Here is a 20,000-nt window from a genome sequence, read left to right on the forward strand (position 1 = left end):
CCCTTCTGTTATTTCCAGGGGTTTGAAACTGTATACAAGACCCTGTGTCCCTTCCTTTGAAGTAATAGGCTTTTGCTTTAGTCTCCCAGGCCTACGCTGAGTCTCAAAAGGCTGCTCAAGAGTTAATGATTAAGGAAAAAAATTAGTTAATGGTTAGGAATGTGAAGATGTAGAAATAAAGAATAGCTGTTGGGCTGGGAAACTGGTAACAATTTAGACTATAAATCAGCCACATGGCAGAATCACCAAATTCCCAGTTCCCTGAAAGATAAAGATAAAGGCCTGACACATATTCCAAAGGTTTTTTTTTACAGGAGGCTGACCCCCCCCCCCAGATGAAAATTGCTGACCACAACAACATAGACCCTAGACTGGTTGAAACCAGAAGGTTGATGATGCTGGAAACTTCACCTTGATGCCAACCAATCTGAGAACTGTGCACAAGCTGATCATACACCCTGCAGCTCCCTCCCTCACACTGCCTTTAAAACCCCTTCCCTGAAAGCCATTGGGGAGTTCAGGTCTTTTGAGCATGAGCTGACCCTTCTCCTGGCTTGGTGCCCTGCAATAAAATCTGTACTTTCCTTCACCACAATTTGGTGTCAGTAGATTGGCTTTACTGCACATGGGTGAGCGGACCCAAGTTTGGTTCGTTAACAGGTTCAATGGGCTTTTTTGTTCAACCATTGACATCGGAGGCTTTCCCATAGCCTGACCTGATCTTGACTATTAAGTCACGTCCTTTACTACTTAACTCAATTTCCTCTAATTTATTTGCATAACAAAACTCACAGTCCAGTGGGGGAAGAAAGACATTTAAATTAAATAAATGATTCAATGTCCTATAATCCAGGATGGATACTGGCCCAGAGTGCACAGAGGAGGGGGTTTGATTCAGGCTGTAGAGCCAGGAAGGCTTCTCAGAGGATTTGTTGACCTAGCAGCCTGCCTTAGCCCCCAATCCAATGCCTGCAGGTGGTCTGACCTCGGTAAGTACTTGTCACTAAGTGAACACACTGCTTCCGGAAGGACAGGGGACATCAGTAAGATAACAAATAGAGAAGGAGGGAGAAAATTCCATGGCTCCATGTTGAAGGAATGGCAGATAGAAGAGTCAGGATGTTATTCATACATCTATTCCATGTTGCTATACATTAGGACCTATACTCTATTGCTATAAAAGAAAGTGCCTTCCAATCTTCAGCTTTTTGAGAACCATTTTAAAAACTTTTATGAAAAGGTGCTCAACATCGCTAATTATTAGAGAAATGCAAATCAAAACTACCATAAAGTATCACCTCACACCGGTCAGAATGGCCATCATCAAAAAGCCTACAAATAATAAATGCTGGGGAGGGTGTGGAGAAAAGGGAACCCTCTTGCACTGTTGGTGGGAATGTAAATTGGTGCAGCCACTATGGAGAACAGTATGGAGGTTCCTTAAAAAACTAAAAACAGAGTTACTGTATGATCCAGCAATCCCACTCCTGGGCATATATCCACAGAAAACTGTAATTCGAAAAGATATGTGCACCCCAATGTTCATTGCAGCACTGTTTACAATAGCCAAGACGTGGAAGCCACCTAAATGCCCACTGACAGATGAATGGATAAAGAAGATGTGGTATATATATATACAATGGAATATTACTCAACCATAAAAAAGAATGAAACATTGCCATTTGCAGCAACATGATTGGACCTAGAGTTTATCATATTAAGTGAAGTAAGTCAGACAGAGGAAGACAAATATCATATGATATCACTTATACATTGAACTAAAAAAAATGATACAAATGAACTTATTTACAAAACAGAAACAGACTTACAGACTTGGAAAACAAACTTATGGTTACCAAAGGGGAAAGATGAGGGGAGGAATAAATCAGGAGGTTGGGATTAACAGATACACACGACTATATATAAAATAGATAAACAACAAGGACCTACTGTATAGCACAGGGAAGTATACGCAATACTCTGTAATCACCTAGATGGGAAAAGAATCTGAAAAAGAATAGATACATGTCTATGTATAACTGAATCACTTTGCTGTACACCTGAAACTAACACGACATTGTAAATCAACTATACTCCAATACAAAATTTAAAAAAGAAGAAAAAAAGAAAAAAAATGTTGGCTCTTCAGACTTAAATTTGTGAAGACTGGTCATCCCGCATCCCTGGGAGCTGGAGCCTGTATGTTTTGGTCAGATTCTCAAACGTGTATCGACTTGGCTGAACAAGAAACGGACATAGAAGTTGTCAGTGGACAGTACCTGTGAGAATTTCAGCTGCACGTTCTGTCATTTTCTGAATCACAAGTCTCAGGGTTCCATCCTCCAGGCTCAGCAGCAGGGTCCCTGAGCCCTCAGAGAGCATCGTGGACAGAAGCAGACCATCCTTGTTCCATGTTCGAAACTGGAAACTCACCGAGAGCCCATCGATTTGAGGGGTGCCGGGCAGCAGCAAATAACTGCTGCTCGAGTTGACAAATGTGATGGGAACAATTTGTGGTTCGGAGCAGGAAAAAGTGACATTGCCCTGGAAAACAATAAAAATCAAATATATAAGAGCCATTTTTTATTCTGCAATCTGACAGCTGATATAAACAACCACCTGCAGCTGACCTTAATTTCAGGATCATTTCACATACAGCGGCAAGATCGTAAAGGGAAAAATATGTCAGCTTTGTTCAGACACACCCACAAGATTGTTTTCCATTCTTTTTTCTGGATCATGGTGCTATCTGCAAAGAGGGTCATCCTTGGTCTTGACCCAGGGTGGGTGGGGGGATGGAAAGCATCAGAAGTTTCTAGGGATCCAGAGATAAAACTAATTACATTCATTCATTGAATAATGCTGTACTGCAAGTCAACTAAGTGTCAAGCACTGGGATACCTTTCAAAGAGATACACATGAGAAAACTTTGTTACAATGTGGAATATTCCCAGGGCAGCCTCCTAGGAGAAATAGCTAAAGAAGCAAAGGTTTCACAAGGGAGGCAATGCTTTCCTGGAAGGAAGTGGGGAAAGACAAGAGTGACTGCCTGGTCAGCCTTCTCAGCAGATGGCACGGTGTTTGCAAAGGCTTGGAAAAATTAGCAAAATGGCATCCCTGGGGAATGAGTCATTTCTGAACTTGAAGTGGGACAGAGAGGGCCATGGACCATGAAGGAGGTGAGTTTATGCTTGCCAAAGTTATCATTCAAAGTTAGAAGCAGTAAAGTGACATTGGCCAGATTTTTAATGTATTGAGTATTTTTAGAAACATGGGGAGTCGGGGGTGCTCGGGGGATGCATGAGAGGACCAGAGGTGGGGAGCATTAAGTGTGTGTAGACTAGAACCAGGAAGAAGTGGAAGAAGATTATCCTTTGCATAAGTGAGGGAAAATGGGTCCGAGTTTATTTGAGGAAGTTACAGGAAAATAAACAAATGTATATATGTGCCCAGCTGAGCCATGTGCTGGAGTCACTTTTACTAGATGAATAAGGAGAAAGCCTGGAATACCATCTAGATTATGAATAGGTGTTACAATATGAAAGCCATTTGGAATTTTTATAGCCAACCTCTACAACAATGCAGTGAGCTCATTCAGGTAAGTGTAATGCAGTATTGTCCTCTAAACAGTCATAGACACATCTTTTTTTAACTTATTTTATTGAATTATAATTGATTTACAATGTTGTGTTAATTTCTACTGTACAACAAAGTGATTCAGTTATATATATACATATATATATATATTCGTTCTTTTTCATGTTCTTTTCCATTATGTTTTATTACAGGATAGTGAATATAGTTCCCTGTGCTATACAGTAGGTCCTTGTTGTTTATGCAGTCTACATATACTAGTTTGCATCTGCTAATCCCAAACTCCCAATCCATCCCTCTCCACTCCCCTTCCCCCTTGGCAAACACAGTCTGTTCTATTCATAGACACACCTTGTTCCCTGTAAATCTCTCAATGCCAATGAAAGAGGCTAAGCTCCACCTATTTCCATAGCCAGTGCCACTTCTGCAAAAAAAAAAAGACAGGGATTTCTGAAAGAGGAATGCCCTGGCTTGCCTGGCTGCCTGAATTCAACTTTGCGCTTAAGTGGCCAGGTAGTGGGGTTAGATACCTAGGACAGCTCCTAGTCCTAGAACAGATTAATCCTTCAGGTTGTACAGCCTCGTAATCCTGAAAAAACATCCTTAGGTCCCAAATATATTTGTTAGTGATAGTCCTGCATTTCTGAAAACAAATAGCAGTTTCCAAACAAACTTCTCCCAATAGTACATTTCTAATGAGGCACTCATCAAGCGTACCGCTATGAGCATATTCTTGCATTGATCATTTTTTGTAGCTGTTTAGATGTGTTCTTCTCTTTAGGCTAGATCCCCAGAAGTTAATTAATGTGTCAAAGGGTAAGGCCCTTGATATCCATCAAGAAATTGCCCACAGTTTATACTGCACTTGGCATTAGGCTAAGTGCTAACATGCATTATCTCATGTATTCTACACAATGACACTGCATTCATTTAAAAAATGCACAAACTGGGTTTGGAGAAGCTAGGTGATTCGACAAAAGCCAGAGTCCTCCTTAGCAGTGACAATGGGGGACAGACCTATGTTTGTCTGACATGGAGGCTTTTGGCAGCCATCTCTGAGAATTTCCTCCTCTGTACTGGGTACCACTGTTAAAAAAAAAATCTACCAGCTTGCTTTTGATATCCCATTGCTGTTTTAATCTGCTTTTTTGTAATTGATATCTAGTCTCATAGTGTTGTGGTTGGAAAAGATGCTTGATATGATTTCAATTTTCTTAAATTTACTGAGGCTTGATTTGTGACCCAAGATGTGATCTATCCTGGAGAATGTTCTGCGTGCACTTGAGAAGAAAGTGTATTCTGTTGTTTTTGGATGGAATGTCCTATAAATATCAATTAAGTCCATCTGGCCTAATGTGTCATTTAAAGCTTGTGTTTCCTTATTTATATTCTGTTTGGATGATCTGTCCATTGGTGTAAGTGGGGTGTTAAATTCACCTACTATTATTGTGTTACTGTTGATTTCCCCTTTTATGGCTGTTAGCATTTGCCTTATGTATAGAGATGCTCCTATGTTGGGTGCATAGATATTTACAATTGTTACATCTTCTTCTTGGATTGATCCCTTGATCATTATGTAGTGTCTTCCTTGTCTCTTGTAACATTCTTTATTTTAAAGTCTATTTTTTTCTGATACGAGTATTGCTACTCCACCTTTCTTTTGATTTCCATTTGCATAGAATATCTTTTTCCATCCTCTCACTTTCAGTCTGTATGTGTCCCTAGGTCTGAAGTGGGTCTCTTGTAGACAGCATATATACGGGTCTTGTTTTTGTACCCATTTAGCCAGTCTGTGTCTTTTGGTTGGGGCATTTAATCCATTTACATTTAAGGTAATTAATGATATGTATGTTCCTATTACCATTTTCTTAATTGTTTTGGGTTTGTTTTTGTAAGTCTTTTCCTTCTCTTGTGTTTCCTGCCTAGAGAAGTTCCCTTAGCATTTGCTGTAAAGCTGGTTTGATGGTGCTGAATTCTCTTAACTTTTGCTTGTCTGTAAAGCTTTTGATTTCTCTGTTGAATCTGAATGAGATCCTTACTGCGTAGAGTAATCTTGGTTGTAGGTTTTTCCCTTTCATCACTTTAAATATATCTTACCACTCCCTTCTGGCCTGTAGAGTTTCTGCTGAAAGATCAGCTGTTAACCTTATAGGGATTCCCTTATATGTTATTTGTTGCTTTTCCTTTGCTGCCTTTAACATTTTTTCTTTGTGTTTAATTTTTGTTAGTTTGATTAATACGTGCCTTGGCATGTTTCTTCTTGGATTTATCCTGTATGGGACTCTCTGCACTTCCTGGACTTGACTGACTATTTTCTGTCCCATGTTGCGTAAGTTTTCAACTATAATCCCTTCAAATATTTTCTCAGACCCTTTCTTTTTTTCTTCTTCTTCTGGGAGCCTATAATTCAAACGTTGGTGTGCTTCATGTTGTCCCAGGGGTCTCTGAGACTGACCTACATTCTTTTCATTCTTTTTTCTTTATCCTGCTATGCGTCAGTTATTTCCACCATTCTATCTTCCAGCTCACTTACTGTTCTTCTGCCTCAGTTATTCTGCTATTGATTCCTTCTAGAGTATTTTTAATTTCAGTTATTGTGTTGTTCATCACTGTTTGTTTGCTCTTTAGTTCTTCTGGATCCTTGTGAAATATTTCTTGCATTTTCTCTATTCTATTTCCAAGATTTTGGATCATCTTTACTATCACTACTCTGAATTCTTTTTCAGGTAGTTTGCCTGTTTCCTCTTCATTTGTTTGGTCTTGTGGGTTTTTATCTTGCTCCTTTGCCTATAGGATATTTCTCTGTCTTCTCATTTTGTCTAATTTACAGTATCTGAGGTCTCCTTTCCCTAGGCTGCAGGGTCATAGTTCCTCTTGCTTCTGTTCTCTGCCCCTGGTGGTGGGGTTGGTCCAGTGTGTTGTGTAGGCTTCCTGATGGGAGGGAATGGTATCTGCGTTCTGGTGGGTGGAGCTGAGTCTTTTCCCTCTAAAGAGCAGGGTCGTGTCCAGTGGTGTGTTTTGGGGTGTCTGTGAGCTTAGTATGACTTTAGGTAGTCTGTGTGCTGATGGGTGGGTTTGTGTTCCTGTCTTGTTTGTTGTGAGGGGTCCAACACTGGGAGCTGCTGGCAGTTGGGTGGAGCTGGGTCTTGGATTCAGATAGAGGCCTCCGTGAGAGCTCTTGGTGATTAATCTTCCTTGGGGCTGGGAATTCTCTAGTGGTCCAGCATCCTGGACTCGGTGCTCCCACTCCAGAGCCTCAGGCCCGACTTCTGGTCAAGGGACCAAGACTCTGCAAGTCGCTCACCTCAGTTATGCAAGGATCTTTATAGTCCTTTCCAGTGTCCAAGGTCTTCTGCTAGCTTCCGGCCGGTGTTCTGTGAGAATTGTTGCATCTATAGATGTATCCGTGATGCATCGTGGAGAGAGATGAACTCCACGTCCACCTACTCTTCCGCCATCTTGAATCTCCCTGGATGGTGCAGGTGTACTCGCTGTCGTCCAGCAGGTGCACGGTGCATCTGTACTCGTGCTCCAGGCTCCTGTTGCTGCCACTCATCAACCTGCTCAGCATTTTCCCACCTGCCCCCTGCCCCTGGGAGAGAATCGGCAGTGCTGCAGACCCCGGACCAGGCACCCCTCAGCCAGGCAGCTCCACACCAGCTCCAAGCACCTGCACCTGCACCTGCACCACCACCCCAGCGAGGACGCCGCCACTGCCTCCTGCTGGTCCTTCTCCTCCTCCTTCTCTGCCACCACCTCCCCCCAGCCCAGAGCAAGCACCTGGCTCTCTCTCCTCCGTGCCCCACTGCCCCTTAATCTGCATTTTTGGATTTCTGGTTGATATCCTTTCAAGATGAAATATCCCCACTGATGGCAGACTAACTGAGGCAAGGCTGTCTTTTAAACAAAGCAAAATCACAAATGCAGTAACTCTTCTTCCCCTTTACTTTTCCTGAGGTCAGTGTCACCTCCTCTGGTAACAATTTGCCACAGCAAAGCTGTACCCAAAGTTTGAGGCTGTGTAGAAGGGGGAAAGGTGACAAGGCTGAAGGTAGAAGCCCAGGACTTTGTAAAATACTCCTTCCTGCATTGATTTAAAATCCAGTGTATAAGACTCACAGACACAGAGAACAGACTTGTGGGTGCCAAGGGGGAGGGGGTGCAGGGGAAGGATGGATTGGGAGTTTGGGGTTAGCAGATGCAAACTATTATATACAGAATGGATAAGCAACAAAGTCCTACTGTATAGCACAGGGAACTATATTCAATATCCTGTAAAAAACCATAATGAAAAGAATATGAAAAATAATATATATATGTATAACTGAATCACTTTGCTGTATACCAGAAACTAACACAACATTGTAAATAAGCTATTTTTCAATTTTAAAAAACCCTTAAAAAAGTCCAATATTTAGCTCCACTAAAGCCATTTTGTGAGTGTTCTCTGGATAGACAATCATGGAGGGTGGTCCTCAGGACAGCTGGGGTCTAGAGGAACTGAGATTGTCCCCTGCATTCCAATGAAAGTCTAATGGGCCCCAGTACCTTTGAAATAGGCCAGGGAACCCAGAAGCCCTTGAGAGGCACTCAGGGGACACTCAAGGTCCCCAGCAAGATTCTGGTGGCAAGAACTTCAAATAAATGCCTCAGAGATTCTCACTGGTTAAGGTAAGGCCAGGTGTGGGGATCAACGCTTTGTTCAACAGGAAGCAGGAGAACTTGGAAATGCATTGTCTTTGGACGGTGTCTCCGCATCACTGCAGGCCGTGCTCTCCACTCCGTCTCCCACATTTCCCTCATGCTGTCCTCTGTTGTCCTTGTGTCCATGCAGCTGCCTGAACTGTCCAAAACTTCTCTGTTTTTAGAGCACTTCCCTGCTCTGTTCTCCAACGGTAGGTCCAAGGGCAAGTAGGAGAGAGAGATGGGAAGAGATGGGAAACGCCTTCTACACCCAATCTGACCCAACTCTCCTGACAAATGTGAGTGTTCCTGGCTGAGCTGCTTGTCACACTGCTGTGCAGCACCCCCTGCCCCGTTCCACATCCATCTCAGCTGTGCTGGTTGCTGGCAGAAATGCCAAAGTGTCAAGAGGCGTTGCTACTCAGCCCCATTCACCACAATAGAGAGAAAGAAGAAATTAGCTAAATGAAAAAGTAGTACTTTTGAAATCAACACGGACTATTGAATCATTTTCAATAATGCCATTTGTGACTTCAGAATCCTTCTCAAGACAGTATTTGAGGGAGTCCCCAGCAATGATTTAGAAAGAGCATGCAAGAAGACAATATTACTCAGCCGTAAAAAAGAATGAAATAATGCCATTTGCAGCAACATGGATGGACATAGAGATTATCATACTAAGTGAAGCAAGTCAGAGAAAGACAAATACCATATGATACCACTTATTTGTGGAATCTAAAATAAAAGATACAAATGAACTTATTTACAAAACAGAAGTAAACCCACAGACATAGAACACAAACTTACAGTTATCAAAGAAGAAAGGGTGGGAGAAGGATAAATCAGGAGTTTGCGATTAACATATACACACTACTATATATAAAATAGATAATCAATAAGGATTTACTGTATAACACAGGGAACTATACTCAGTATCTTGTAATAACCTATAAGGGAAAAGAATCTGAAATATATATATGTATGTGTGTGCGTGTGTGTGTCTGTACACCTGAAACTAACACAACATTGTAAATCAACTATACTTCAATTTTAAAGAAGACAAAATTGTTAAAAAAAAAAAAAGGGAGAGAAGACAATGTACTTGAGAAAGGTGTCAAAACAGAGAGCAGCAAAAAGTCAACAGACTGTATTCTACCCCATATACCAGCTTAATCCATTAATTCAACTTTCATCCCATCCCCATGAAGAAGGACACTCCATGCCTCATACTCTCCATTCTACTGTAGATTTAATTCAGTAGGGATTTCAACATGCATTCAAGATTTCTCCAACATTGTAAAACAATGCGCTAAGCACAGGGCTTTATAAGTTATACACGTAAATGGGATCCTGTTCCTTTTCAGTCTATAGTCATTAAATGTACATTTTTGACTGTAACTGATGCAAAGTATCCCATGACACAGGGATGCACCATGGTGGTCAAAACTTCAAGGTAAATCAACCAGCCCTGATCCTACAGATGAGACTGCAAGAAAGTCAGTATCTCTGCCATGGTCTCTCTTTCCCTGAATATATTACAAGATCTACAGGGTCTTTCACTGTCCCAAAAGGAGGTCACTCTACACTGAAGAGTCTAAATCCTTGGTGTCTGATGTGCCTCACCTGACAACACCACCAGGCCCTGGTTGGATGGTGACCCTCTATGGGACAATGGCCCCACTGAGCCACAGGTCGCTGGTACCTATAAGTGGGGGTCTCTCTTTGTCCCCCAAATGGCAGTTCTTAGTGCCCAGTGCTTTCATGCTCATACATGCTCATTCTTCTCCAAAAGATAAGGTATCCAGAAGTGACGGGCCCATCTGTCCCTCAGGGTCCCCCAAACCATGTCCACTTTCCTTCTCTGGGGTCCACCATGGCCTTTCCTTTGCAACCCTCAAAACACAGAAGTTCCCGTCCCACCTCTTTTCTCAGACAAAAGACTTTGATTTCTATGGATGGAGCACAGAACATTAAAATTCTAAGATCTGTTCGTAGACCATCTTAGAGAGACTGTCCATTTCTATGGAAAAACACTTTGTTTTGTACCATTAACAACAAGAGCTGTACAGTCCCCTATCTGATTCATGAAGCTTGATGGACTCCTAAGAATGGTCAGGACCTTAAAACACAAGAAGCAGGTTTGTGTCAGCGGGAGGAGGCGAGCCCTTTTCATTGATTCATCCTCCCCAAGCAGGCCCTCCCTTTGGAGGGCAGAGAAAAACCTCCACACTATTAATTGCTATGAAGAAACAGTACATGAGGTCTCACACAAAGGAAGCCTCTTCTAATCTGGAGGGTTACAAAAGGCTTCCTTAGGGAAGTGACATTGGAATTGAGATTTTACAGGAGAGCAGGTGTAACTAATTGGAAAGTGAGCAGAAGTTTTATCCCAGTAGAGAGGGAAAGCACTTTCTAAGGTCAGAGACAGGAAGGTGGGCAGTATATACAAGGATCTGCCAGAAGGTCAGCTGACGGCAGTTCAGAAGCCAGCATAACAGCAGGCAAGATCCAGTGGGAAGGGCAGGAAGGGATGCAATCATTAAGACTTTAGACCATGTCAAGGTACTAGAAATTGATCCTATGGACAAAACAGAATGGAAATGGTGAAGAGAGAACTGATGTATAGGTTAGGCAGTAGGGTCATGTTGTGCTTGAGATGCATCCCTCAGGGGGCTGTAGGTATGGAATAAAGTATGCACTGTGTGCAAGAAAGGATGCTCAAGGGCCATACTTCGGGCACTTAAGGGTTTGTGGAGGGCTCTACCTAGAATGGTGAGGGAGAACAGCAAACAGATAGTCTGCAGGTAAAATTGATAGTAGGTGCTGTGCCGGGTTGAGGAGCTTCCACTCTCCTCTGCTTGCCCAGGGACCTCAAACAGCACAGAGCAGGGATGGCCCTGCACTGTGGGTTGACCTTCACCTGCCTTGACCGGTGGCCCCTCCCACTCCTGTGTGAAGACCCTGACAGCAAACGCAAGTTCTTAAGCTCATTCATCCAATCCATGAGTGTGGTTACTATGGCAACCAGTCCCCTCAATACACTCCCTGCCTTTCTCCCTCCACCAGGAGTGACCTCTTCGGACCTCTGCACCCACCCTCACACCCCCTCCCTCCTTCCTCCTGGCCCGTTCCTGGGGCCTTTTCAGACCCTCCCCAACCCCGAGGTGGCTGCCTTCTTCACCAGGTCCCAATGGTTTGTGCCCTAGACCATTTATTCACATATCCATACAAGTGTTACCATACACTTATCATATCTCTTAGACTGCCTCGTAATAATTAGCTACTCTTTACTACTTGCCTAAGCTTTTCATAAAAATTCATCTGTAGTTGGGTACAGAGCACCTGGCTTTGAATTCTGAGAAGAAAGTGAAATTGTTCAATTTAGGCAGAATCGGATTCTTATCATGAATATTTACCAGGAAAACCATACGGTCTCTCTGATTCCTTAATTTTTGCTACTATAGCTGCGAGAATAATGGTAGAGTGTTGGTTTAGGATCAAACGAGAACATGGGCATGGTGTCTAGCATTGTTCTTGACTCGTTTTTCTTTTTCCTGATCTGCCACTTTTTTGGGTGACCTGAGGCCAGTGACCTCAAGAGTCTTAGTTTCCTCTTTTGTAACCTGAGGCTAGTTGACTGGGTGGTTCAAAGATTCCCACAAGGGCCCTCATTCTTTGGGCGTCTGAGACTGAAAACCCATATTCTTATCATCTATCTTCTCTTAGGAGGGGAGCTAGGCATCAACAGAGTCATTTCCAACGTTGGAGTGAGAAGTGTAACCAAGTACTTGCTTTTTAAGATGTTTTTAAAATAATGGTTCAAAGCATAAGAAAGGAAACCTAAGCCTTTTCCCTACCAATTCCTTTCTAACTTCAGGGAGTACAGCAAGAGTCTCCATAGATAATTATTATATATATTTTTTAAAAGCAAGTAAGCAGAAGATGGTACTGGTCCATATCTTTAAAAGAGAAGCCCAATTAAAAAAAAAAAAAAAAAACATGTTTACCAGGGTATAACAGCTACCTGATTGACTATTCCTCCTCCTGCCCCCCTCTCCAGAAACAGCATCCTAAAATACAAAGAGAATGCTAGGCTAATGCGGAACTGTATCGGGAATTAAGGTGGTTGAAACTTTCTTGGAGGTAATAAAATGGGAGAAATTATATGTAAGCCACGTAGCTGGGTGCTGGTCCAAGGGCAGTGCAAGGAAAATCAGAGGAAAACAATGAGAGAAAACACAGGTTCTCAGCTGCAGCCTCCTTCCAAATGTATCCAGGTCATTCTGCCACCAGATCAGAAGTTTGTCAAATGCCGACTGAAAGCCAGTAAAAGGCATCCAACTAAAATCTTTCCTCCATGGTGGGGGAACTCATCCAAAAGAAGATCTTAGAGTAATAGCATAATTACTGTGGTCTCCTAGTGCCTCATGGGTGAGGAGGATCCGACAGAGAGAACTTAGTACCACTTAAGTCTGTGTTATGTGACTACGGAATGGATCAGATAAACTGTCACAGACAGGGCTTATCATTTGTACAGAGGGACCAACTTTAGAAGATGCTGTTCTGCTTACGATGGGGGAAATATCATCACAGTCTAAATGTGGGTATATGGTAGATGGAACAGATAGAAATGTATTACACAGTGATTTAATGACCTCTGTGTTTGTCAAAGATTCCTAAACATGGAATCTATCACCACTTGTTCATTGGACACCTGGTATTTTAGCCAGGTCTCAGATAGTGTAAAGACAAAAATGCCAAAATTGACTAGGCTAAAACAAGGAACTAATAAGACTGAGAAGAAAGACATTAACAAATGACTGAATTAGTGCCTATTTCACAGCTTTAGGATTGAACATAATCCTTTGCTTATTTCAGTTGAGGCCATGGATGTACATGGCAAATTTTAGACCTTAACAGCAAAAGCTAACTGTGCCTAAATTTCTACTTGGGCTTTGCTTTTGCCTTATCTCTATGGCAAGAATCCACTCTCTTTCAAAATTGTTACTTACTTGTTGATCTTGTATTGGCTGCATAGACCATAGATTATAGATAAAGGGGCCAATCACTGATGAATTGCTAACAGGTATTTCTCATTGGTGGGCATTTTCCCCCAGTCAAACTTTGAGCAGAGAAGATGGGTGCCATCTTTGTCTAGTTATCTTGGTTTGGCAAGTGCGTTCCTTCTGGACTCACTTCACTGCAAAGACAGCTACTACTGCCTGGGATAGTGATTCAAGCCAGTTAGGTCTTTTGCAGAAGGCACCAGAAAGTTATCCTCTGCTCTGCTTTAAATTATAATCTGAAAATACAGAAGTTATAGATAAAACGCATGTGAGGAGAAGGCAATGTCATTGGCCTCTAACTCATTCTCAATCAGGTCATTTGCCATCACTTCCTGACTCTCTTCTCCTGGTACTTTATTTCACCCAGCAAACACTGCTCACCAGCTGAGCAGTAAGACCCTGCTCTGGGCTTGAGTGCCCTGGGAAGAGTAGGACAGAGATAAGACAGGAGCCAAGCCCTGAGGACCTACTGGTCACCAGGATGTGCAATGGAATTGATGCGTTTGGGATGCTATGGTCTTGGACTTTGGCAGACAGTCTGATTGGCTCCCTAGGAGGGTGGGGGAAAACTGCCCCAGAGCCCTGTGCCTCCTGGCAGCCTACAGACTCCAGGCACACGCAAGCACAGTTGCAGTTCGCTCCCCCAAAAGGGAAGAGCCCACCCCCTCACTGCGCCTCTGATGTGGGGTGGGGTGGCAGTGCAGATGGGCACTAGCAGGAAGGGTGGCACAAACCAGAAATTGAGCTGCCAGGTCTGGGACCCCGGTCCTCTGACACCCAGGGCACCCAGCTGCCTCTCATCTGAGAACTCCCCATCTACCCACACAGAAAAAGAGAAAGAAAAATAAAAGGGAGTTAAAGAGTGGACATTCTACGAAACAGCGCCATTTGAAATGACATGGATCGACCTAGAGATTATCACACTAAGTGAAGTAAGTCAGAAAGAGAAAGACAAATACCATATGATATCACTTATATGTGGAATCTAAAATAGGATACAAATGAACTTATCTACAAAACAGAAACAGACTCACAGACCTGTGGTTGCCACGGGGGAGGGAGTTGGAGGAGGGATGGACAGGGAGTTTGGGATTAGCAGATGCAAACTATTATATACATGTATAACTGAATCACTTTGCTGTACACCAGAAACTAACACAACATTGGAAATCAACTATACTTCAACAAAATAAATTTTTAAAAAATATAAAATAAAATAAAGAGTGGACCATTCTTTGTCTGTTGAAAAAGACCTGAGGTCACAGGTGGAGGTAGGCTAGGAATAGACCTGGACCAAAAGTAGGACGAGTCTGAATTGAGTCTGGCAACTAAGGTAGAAGCTAGAGCAAGGAATACATGGGTGAGCAAGGGAGGTGTAGGGTAAGTGGCCAGTCTGCTCTCACTGGGACTCCTCAAAGGTTGTCACAGCCAAGTCCCAGCTCATCCCTTCCTGGGGTCCCGAAAAGAGAGATGATTAGTCAGGTATGGCTGACCTGCTGTACCAGAAAATCAATTTTTAAGACCTCAAGGGAATACGGCAGACCTGGCTTGAAGTTCTGCTTACCTTGATGGTTTTAGAGTTTCCTAAAGCACTTCCAACGTTTACTGTGCTGAGCTGTTATTCACCAAGCATTTTCATTGTGTGTGTTTGTTTTGTTTTTAATCATAATCCAGACATCACAACACCCTGGTGAGTAAAAAATAGAGCCAGCAATGCAAGGCTGCGTTTCCATCACAAGGCATCAAGCAAAGCCAATCGAGCATTTATGAGCTGGGGGGAAACGATCTTGATTCAATCTAATTTGTGGGGAAAGATTTCAAAGCCAGTTCTTGATTTTCCAAATGAGTACAACCGTTTCTAATTCGATTTGTCTGAAAACTCCCAGGACTGACTGGCGTGCTCTCAGCAAATGTAGGGGAAGGCAGGCCTGGGAGCTGAAGCTAGCTTTGTGATTCACACACTCAGGGGAGCAGGGGACCGAATGAAGGCTCTTTTCCACATTTGGGGGAAGATAGATTCCTTCATTTTGTTTGTTTGTTTGTTCAACAGATATTTATTAAGCTGCTCAAATGATCCAGGCTTGGTCCCAGTGACAAGGACACAGCCCAGGAGACAGGCAGGCTCAGGCCTTGCCCACCTGGAGCTTACATTGCATTAGAATGAAGGCCGTAGGACATGTCATCACACCTGCGATGGGGCGCACTGAGAGATAGGTCTATGTTTCTGGGTCAGCATGTAGCAGGGCTTTATGAAGTCCCTTTTCATCTGAGCTTGGGAGGATAAATAGGAAGGAGCGAGGACGGGAGCTGAATTGGGGCAGAAGGAAAGAAAACAGAGGAGAACAGCACTGGGAAGATGGGCATGGCAATAGTAAACACAGGCTATGTTTTCTTTCTGCCAAAGGAGGCCTTCAAGGATGAAGATCACGTTCCTTGTGGTTTCATGTAAGGAACACCCAAGAAAGAAGCATTTTTAATACTGGAAGTGAAGCCGAATCTGGCCTCTGTACCCTGATACCGAATTAAATCTCAGAGACAGAGTTTTGGGTGAAGTAGAAAAGAATAGCTTTATTGCTCTGCCAGGCAAGGGGGCCACAGCAGGCTAATGCCCTCAAAACTGTGTGTTCCAACCTGAAGGGGGTCGTGAGGAGCTTTATAATAATGGTTCAAAAAGCAAGCCATGATCAGCTTGTGGAGATGCTGATTGGCTGGTGGTGAGGTCATCGGGAGTTGGCATCATCAAACTTCTGGTTCCAACTGGTCTGGGGTCTACGTGCTTGTGGGCAACATACAGTTCATTTCTCCCACCTGGCGGGGGGTTTTAGTATCTGTAAAACAGCTCAAAGATGTTGCTGTGTGTATCCCTTGAGGGGGAAACCAGGACCCTGCCCCAAGGCTGCACTACTGTTTCCTGACTGCTCCTTCCTTGTCTCTGCATCCCCTCCCTTCCCTGATTAGCAACTGTTTGAACCTGCCCTTTGGAACTCAAGGAAGGTCATGGAGGCTGAATGAAACCTATTTCCTGTAATCAAGAAACGGGGGACCCAGAAAGGCTTTTGTGCCCAGGAGCCTCACAGGGTCCTGCCTGGTACCAGAAAGAATGCCCCACTCACGGCCAAAGGGCATGGGCAGGCTGGCAGGTGGTCCCCCGCATGGCCCTCTCCTCTGACCTCCCACGAGCTGGCTGCCTGCAGGCACCAGTAAACAGGGACCCACTGAGAGCCCCATACGGTCTTCATCCTCAGAGACTCTTGCCTTAACTCTTTTGCCGTCCTAAGCCTGCTACCTCCTTGCTTCAGCTCCTTGGCTGTGGATCCAGTTTTGCCTCTCTGCCTGTGTGTGTCTCTGTTTCTGGTCCTGTGTTTTGTGCTTATGTCCTATGCGTCAAAGGTGAATACCCCCACCTGAGTTTCTGGCTTTGCCAAATAGTGGTGATTTTCAACTAGAGGCGAAACCCAGAGGAAATCCTTGGGAATGGGGGAGCAGAAGGGAATGAAAAATAGACCCGCGGTTCAACTAATAACCTCGCGTTAGTTTTCAGGCACAAGATAAAGCCGTAACTCTATGCTGAACACTCTCATTTCTGTTTCTAAATATTGTGCAAAGCTATTTGGAAATATGAATCAAGAATCTTAGGAATATGAATAACCCTTTTTGACACTTTACTTTCACTTCTAGAAATCTATTTTCAGGAAATAACCTGAAATTGGACTGAGATTTATACACTAAGCACCATTATTTATAATAATACAAACCTAGATCTAAAATTAACGGAATAGTTAAGTAAATTATGGTATATCCACTTGACACACTATTTTGCTGCCACTAATAACAATGTTTATGGTAAACATGAAAGTCACTTATAATACAATACCGAATGAAATGAACAGAATACAAATTTACACATATGAATCAGATAAAATATACCTATATAAATATGTAACTATAGAACAGAGATTAATTTGCTAAATAGTGGCTCTCTCTGAGTGATGGAATCATGTTGATTTTGATTTACATAGTTAAATTTTTCTCTATTTCCAATTTACTTAAAATGAAGTACAATTTTGTAATGTAAATTTTAGAGATATAGTTTCCAAATATTATTTTATTTGAAAGCTTTCAAGACAACCCTATTCAGGATCAGAATTGCTATCAAGGGCATTTGCATGGATTATTCAGAGAAAGAAATAACGGCAGTTAATCCAAGTAGGGTTAGAAGCAGCTGGATATGAAACCCAATGACTATTATTTTTCAAATGGTTTCCATTTCTGAATAATTTCAGAATTTCTTGTCCCCGCTACTGCAAGTTTTTGTCCTGTGCCTATTACACTCAAGTAGGCAAAGGTAACAAGTCATTTTTTTTTTCTTTTCCATTTTGGTTTATTACAGGATATTGAATATCATTCCCATAGGACCTTGTTGTTTATCCACTCTATATATAATAGTTTGCATCTGCTAATCCCAAACTCCCAATCCATCCCTCCCCCACCTCCCCACCCCCTTGGCAACCACAAGTCTGTTCTCTATGTCTGTGAGTCTGTTTCTCCTTCGTAGATAAGTTCATTTGTATCATATTTTAGATTCCACATATAAGTGATATCATATGGTATTTGTCTTCCTCTTTCTGACTTACTTCACTTAGTATAATAATATCTAGGTCCATCCATATAGCTGCAAATGGCATTATTTTATTATTTCATTCTTTTTATGGTTGAGTAATGTTCTGTTGTGTGCATATGTATATATAGATATAAGATAGATAGATAGATAGATAGATAGATAGATAGATAGATAGATAGACCATATCTTCTTTACCCATTCGTCTGTCAATGGACATTTACATTGTTTCCCTGCCTTGACTACTGAGGTGCATGTATCTTTTCGAATAGGTAACAAGTCATTACGATAATACGGAAGGTGGTGTGTGTGTGTGTGTACATTTTCCTTTTGAGTAAACTTACTTCTCCAAATGACTTTACTTAGCCCTCATACAAAACACCTTTCCACTTTACGTGCATGTGTATGGTGTTTTATTACATTAAATTTACTTTAGGGAGGAACAAATATTCTTAGCTCTGAAAACATAATATGGGCTTCTTGATTCTTGGGTACACATTGGAAAAGTACCAAGTGTGCATGAAGGGCAAGTACCACTAACTGGCCTGTAAAACTAAGCAAATCTCCTGCTCAATAATGAGTATATTACAAAAGTCAGCTTCTCAATTTCATTAATAATGACTTATAAAATGGGAAAAAAACATTTCTAATTCTGATTACTGCTGTTAATCTCTAGATAAACATTAAAAAAATTTTCCAAATAAAAATAGCTTTTTCAAAAAAGGCTGCCATTGGAATACTTATATTTGGCGTGAAGATATACTAGATCAACACTGTCCAACAGAAATATCATGGGAGCCACATATACAATTACAAATTTTCTGGTACTTTATTAAAAAAGTAAAATGAAAGAGATGAACTTAATTTAAATTTGAATATTGGGTTATTTAAGTCAATACATACAAATATTATTTAAACCTGATATTAAAATCATTGTCATTACAGTACATCTCAATCTGGTCTAGCCACATTTCAAATACCCCTAGCCACACACAGGTACCGTATTGGACAATACAACTCTAGAGCATCATTATAATGGTGATGGTTGAATTGTGCTTTCCAACCTGGACACTAAAATAGAAATTGTACCACTTCTTACATGAGGACACCCATACATTGTTCAAAGAGATTTTGGTAGAGATTTCTAGTTATATACTCAAAATCTCCCCATTCTCTGCCTTTCTGGGTAGTAGAACTCTATAATTTATTTGAGGCAATAATGTGCTCAACCAGGTGACTACATTTCTTTGCTTCTGCAGGTATGTGTGGCCAGGTGACTAAGTCTGGCCCATTAGGCCAGTCATGGCGGGAGCATTGAGTGGGAGCTGATCCAGCTGGCAGGAATGTTCCTTTTATCTCCCCATCTTCCTCATTTCTGCAGCTTTGTATGCAGCTATGATACCTCAGTTCCAGATGCCTATTGGGACCCTCAGGATGAAAGCCACAGAGTAAGAGGGGTCAGGGTCCCTAACTACTTCATGGGACTGCAGGCCCTGTGTTTTTGTTTTGTATGGCGGGGTGTGGAGGGGTTTTCATAATAGCGGACAAGCACTTTAAGTGGCCTCCAGATAATAAAATCTTAAGTGATTGGTTTGGGCTGAATTGCATTTCCCCAGAATTCCTATATTGAAGCCCTAACCCCTGTACCTCAGAATGGGACTGTGTTTGGGGATAGGGTTATTAAAGAAGTGATTAAGTTAAAATCAGGCCATTAAGGTAAGCCCCAAACCAATCTGACTGGTGCCTGTATAAGAGGAAAAAATTTAGACACACAGAGAGACATCAGCTATGTGTACCCATAGGGGAAAGACCATGTAAGGACACAGCCAGAATATGGCCACCTGCAAGCCAAGGAGAAAGGCCTCGGGAGAAACCAAGCCTGACAACACCTTGATATCTTGGATTTCTAGCCTCTGGAACTGTTGTTTAAGCAGTTTAAGAATTGTTGTTTAAGAATTTCTATTGTTTAGTCCATGCCACCCAATCTGTGACATTTTGTCACGGCAGCCATTGCAAACTAATACAGTGATAGAGAGATT

General features: G+C 42.2%; 1 protein-coding gene across 1 annotated transcript in view; it reads right to left on the reverse strand.

The window, feature by feature from the left end:
* The window catches only part of CNTNAP5 (contactin associated protein family member 5), an 877,159-nt gene that overhangs the window by 377,505 nt on the left and 479,654 nt on the right, over window positions 1–20,000 (reverse strand). Inside the window, exon 8 of the mRNA XM_061199178.1 lies at window positions 2,280–2,544. Within this exon, the coding sequence (XP_061055161.1) occupies window positions 2,280–2,544 (265 nt within the window). The remainder of the gene's footprint in view (window positions 1–2,279; window positions 2,545–20,000) is intronic.

This window comes from Eubalaena glacialis, chromosome 1, assembly GCF_028564815.1.
Source record: "Eubalaena glacialis isolate mEubGla1 chromosome 1, mEubGla1.1.hap2.+ XY, whole genome shotgun sequence".
Taxonomy (NCBI): Eukaryota; Metazoa; Chordata; class Mammalia; order Artiodactyla; family Balaenidae; genus Eubalaena; species Eubalaena glacialis.